At 42.2% G+C, this 4,371-nt stretch overlaps 1 protein-coding gene across 4 annotated transcripts; it reads left to right on the top strand.

The window, feature by feature from the left end:
- The first annotated feature begins 474 nt into the window (after positions 1–474).
- LOC147419939 (uncharacterized) lies at positions 475–3,595 on the top strand. Of its 4 annotated transcripts, XM_086505732.1 has the most exons (6): positions 582–721; positions 927–1,090; positions 1,647–1,718; positions 1,802–2,173; positions 2,283–2,561; positions 2,652–3,595. In XM_086505732.1, the coding sequence occupies exons 4-6, from the start codon at positions 1,840–1,842 to the stop codon at positions 3,260–3,262; spliced, it is 1,224 nt and encodes a 407-aa protein (XP_086361858.1). In that variant the 5' UTR covers positions 582–721; positions 927–1,090; positions 1,647–1,718; positions 1,802–1,839; the 3' UTR covers positions 3,263–3,595. The 4 variants fall into 4 exon arrangements, with proteins under 4 accessions (XP_086361855.1, XP_086361858.1, XP_086361856.1 ...); XM_086505731.1 differs by having other exon boundaries at positions 588–721; positions 1,647–2,173; XM_086505729.1 differs by lacking the exon at positions 927–1,090 and having other exon boundaries at positions 475–721; positions 1,647–2,173.
- Positions 3,596–4,371: the final 776 nt, after the last annotated feature.

Below are 4,371 nucleotides of genomic sequence, written 5' to 3'. Positions count from 1 at the left end.
TCAAAGGCCATTCCCTTTGAGGCCTTGGAAAATGTTTCCTACTTCTCACTCTTCTTGGCAAGGTCGATGATGAACTTTGCTAACACTTTGTGAGAACCGTGGATGATGACTTCCAAATATGTGCAAAGTTGAGAAACAAGGGACCTCTAAAGCTTTTAACTCAACTTCGCCCATCTGCATGCTTGGGGGAGACCATTATCTATCGGAGGGCTTTCTTGACCAGAGCCTAGAGCAGGGTTTTTGACTCTAACGTTACACATGGTATTTTGTTTGCAAAGCTGGCACTTATCATGATGTAGTCGATTTTGGATCCATTTGTTTTGATCAAGGGCTCAAGAAACCTTAGGCTCACCAAGTAAGGATGAAATTAAAGTAAATTAAAGAATTTTCCCTTCGGAGAATTTCCTTTAAAGAGTGCTCGACGAAGGCACTGTGAACCTCTGAGGCTTTGTTCTACTATTCCTCTGCAGTAATCTAATCAGAAGTGAGAAGAGGGAGAGAGAGAAAATGACTACATCAACACGCTCGCCCCTGCGATGGCAAATGCCTTCTTCTAGGGCGAAGGGCACTATGAACAGTGCAGCTTGCGGGCGGTTGCGGCATCTGCAAGCGGTGGCGACATGGGCCTCTTCACAAGTGCCATCCTCGGTTCGCACCTCGCTTCCACTTCCCAGCTCCTCGGCGCTTCACCTCCTCCCTCTCCCCATTTCACCTGTCAAAGGTATGTAGCATATCCATGTTTTCTTTATGGTCTGTAGAAACGTACTGCAATTAATGTTGATCCAAATTGCGTCTCATCGCATACATGCAACATGGTAATGTGCTTTTCCAGAAGATGATGCAATTGTTACTGGTACATACATGGGCCAAAGGGCTTGTTCGGAAAAAAAAAGAAACACTCATTTTTGTGTGATTTTCTTGCTCAGCCTTACAGCCAAAGCTATGGTGGGTGCACTCACATAGGCAAATCGTTTCATACTCATGAACCAAATTACTGTAGTACGAAGAAGAGGGAAATACAACGCAGTAGAAGATGGGCTGCCCTTGTTACAGTCACAAGTCGGTGCAATAGGACTCTTTTATTTTGTTGGTATGATCTACTTGCTCATCCTCTTATAGCCAAAGCCATGGAGAGTGCACTATACAGAGGCAGAGCAAGCTCTCTTATGTATAGAAAGTTTAGAGTGAATGTTACCTGTCACTTGTATCTTCAACAGTATACTTGCATTTCAAAGTGAATGTTACCTGTCACTTGTATCTTCAACAGTTTACTTGCATTTCCCTTTGATTTGAAAGGGGAGGAAGCTTGCAAGTTTACGCATGAAAGTAACAAGAAAACTTCAGAATGCGAAGGCGTGAAAAAATAATTCTGGTATGTGCAGATGTGTGCATCTCTGTAGGTATCACATGCTTTAATACGAGGCACAGGAGATAGAAATGCAAGATGTCCGTACAAGAGACCAATAAGAATTTCTGAATGTTGTAGGACACCGCCCTAAATTGACAAATTAATCGCAACTACATTCAAGGTCGGAGCATGGCTCATCAAAGTGTAGTGAAGCAGAGTTCTCTTTTGACTCATTGTTGGAGCATTCTACTGAGTTGTTTTGTTCCATGAGGTTCTCATAACTTTATTCTCCAACCAGGTGTGAATCGATTCTCCAGGTTGGAATAAACTGCTCCATCCGTGTAAGAAGCAGGAAAAGGAAGAAGCAAAGGTCAGCGAGTAAGGAAACCTCTCCTCCAGTCAACTGCATCTTATACTATTGCCAATACTGTGCTTTTGAAAACATGAACATAGGCACGCCAAAGGCTTATGTCAAAACAAAGCTTAGTGAAATGGCTGCCCGCCACAAGCTGTCAGAACTAAGCAAAAGTAATGTAGAAAAGAAGGCAAAAACTTCTAACAAGGAGTTAATGACTGCTACGAAAGTGTTATCGATAGAGGGCGCAGGTAGTTCTGGCAAGAAAACAAAGAGGAAGGGCTGGCTATCATTGAAGGAGTTGGCTGCATCTCCAGGCTTATCATCCACTAGTATCAGGCCTGTTGTAGTGAAGTCTACCATCTCTACTCTGACACCACCACGGATGAAGAACTTGGATTCTGTCAAATTGATGCCCATGTTTTCCCAAATGGAGTCCATGGCTGCGACTCCTGTCTCAAGCATTAAAGGTACAAGAAATTTGGTTGCCTGTGATTAAAATTCTTGTTTTATAGAACAATGACCTTTAGGTGCACATTATCGATAAGCACTGACATCAAATTCTTTTTTTGTGTTTAGAACAATGCCCTACGGGTGTCAACAGCACTAAAGCCAACTTTGAATTGGAGCAATGCAATACATCTGCAGGTGAAATAAGCTCAGAGAAGGCTTCAGACTTGGTACATCTTCTTCGAGATCGGGAAACATCCCCTAAGAAGTCTTCTTTATTCACCGCCAAGCTGATGTGTCTCAATGCATCACGTCACCAGCAGCAAAGAGGACTGTCAGATTCTTCAGGAGAAGCGCTAAATTCCAGACATTGTGTGGAGTGTGTTCACCCCATTAACAACATTAAAGGTAAGACTGTAAGCTGTCAAAGGGACCTCCATTGATATGTGATTTGATTACAGCAGAGTACTAATGAAATTTTGGTTCCATTTGTATCAGAAGAACAAACTTCACAGGCTCCCAACTCTCAGAGAAAGTTAGGGCAGAGTGGTGTTGCAATGGAGGTGGAGAATAAGGAGCAGCTGAGCATTAACCCAGCGGCTGCAAATGCTATCATACTGGACGAGCTTACTGTCACCCTTTCCGACTCAAAGCACAATAATCTGACATCTGCAACACTAGACAACTCCTATATAGTTTCACAAATAAGGAGTGCAAGCGTACCTGATGTGCCCACGGGTGGGGGTGCTTTGAAGTTGTTGCAATCATTTTCCGAAAAAGAGCAGGGGGTTTTGACGTTCGAGAAACCTACCAAATTATTTTCTAGGTGGCAAGATGATGTCAACAAGCTTCAAGACAAAAGTGGAAACAAAGTGCAGTTACCATTTAAAAAAAGAGAATTTGATGATGACAACAGATCACAGAAAGTTGCAAAAAAGCAGAAGCCAATGGTACCCACTGGTTATATAGACATGACAAGAGGCAAAGTAACCACCAATCTTGTACTTGGAAGGGAGTTCCAGTCAAAGATGACACCATTGTTTCGGAGGATGGGTCGTCATTGGTTCACAAAATGTAGATCGAGGACAATCAAGTGGCGGCTTATATGAAGCAAAACCAGTCGCTTATAAGGGGACAAAGACATACCTCGCTTCTCTATTGCTATGAGAGGCCCTTGTTATTGCGATGTCAGATGCGAGCACACTCTTCAGCTCATCTGCATCAATGCGGTATCTTTTTGTCAGTCTTGCTTTTCTATGCATCAGCATTTTGTTAAACTGTACTATCAAAATAGTGATATTAAGGTGGGAAACTACATACCTGCCCTGGAATAGAGGCGGGCAGGGTGTTTGCTCTGTATATACAAGGCTTATAAAAAGTCAATGAGAGGCAGATCATTGCGGGAATCTGTTTCAGTTTCTTTAACAGAGACAATTTGTAGAGGCTTGTCTCTTGTGCATCAATGTTGCGGGTTCTAATCACAGTGGACATAAATCTTCTTACTAATGGTATTCATGGCATTGCAACGATTGGTTGTGCTTGAAGTTATGTTGGTGGCATATTTTCTGTTCTATGAAAATCGATTCACCATTTGGTTTGCCTGTTTAATTGTGACATTGGAGGTAGGTAGGGTTTGTTCTTTGAGCTGTCTTGTGGATTAACAAAGGAAATAGAAGCCCCTTTTCCGAGTATGGCAACCTACCACATTTTCCACAGCTTCTGGTGGCATAAGAGCTGAATAGTGGAGGGATACTATGTGCACCTCAGAAACATCTCCAATGTAGAGGACCTTTGAACTCCTTTCCTCCAAGTCAGATGGCCTCCATTTGGGAGGCTTATATGGGGATGCTTGTGGCCTTTTTGGCATGCTTAATGCTATGGAGGTCTCTCTATAAGTATAACACTTTTGCCAATGAGTCTACCATGACATGGGGATCAAAGCTAAGCACAACTACTCTTTTTTCCATTCTTTCTCAATGGAATGATTTTTTAAGCTAAAACATTTTATTGATCGCATGTTATTGTTTGCGTTAAAAAAGACTAGCACTTGAACAAAGAACATGTAGAAAACAATATATAATCTTTGGAATTTTGTCATTAACCACCAATATGTGCTTATAGTGTGTTGCCTTGAGCCCACTTCAATGATGATAACGGATGGCTTCTTCCCATTTGGGCGATAACTCATGAATGTTGTTTCATACCTACAGCATTGGGG

This window comes from Adiantum capillus-veneris, chromosome 29 (assembly GCF_014529385.1).
Source record: "Adiantum capillus-veneris isolate H3 chromosome 29, ASM1452938v2, whole genome shotgun sequence".
In the NCBI taxonomy this organism is placed as follows: Eukaryota; Viridiplantae; Streptophyta; class Polypodiopsida; order Polypodiales; family Pteridaceae; genus Adiantum; species Adiantum capillus-veneris.
This window is presented reverse-complemented; position numbering and strand designations above follow the sequence as displayed.

Coding starts and splice junctions, on each gene's coding strand:
- LOC147419939 (XM_086505729.1), top strand. CDS start 621: ATGGGCCTCTTCACAAGTGCCATCCTCGGTTCGCACCTCGCTTCCACT. Junction 722..1,646: donor CCCCATTTCACCTGTCAAAG/GTATGTAGCATA, acceptor TTCTCCAACCAG/GTGTGAATCGATTCTCCAGG. Junction 2,562..2,651: donor CCCCATTAACAACATTAAAG/GTAAGACTGTAA, acceptor CATTTGTATCAG/AAGAACAAACTTCACAGGCT.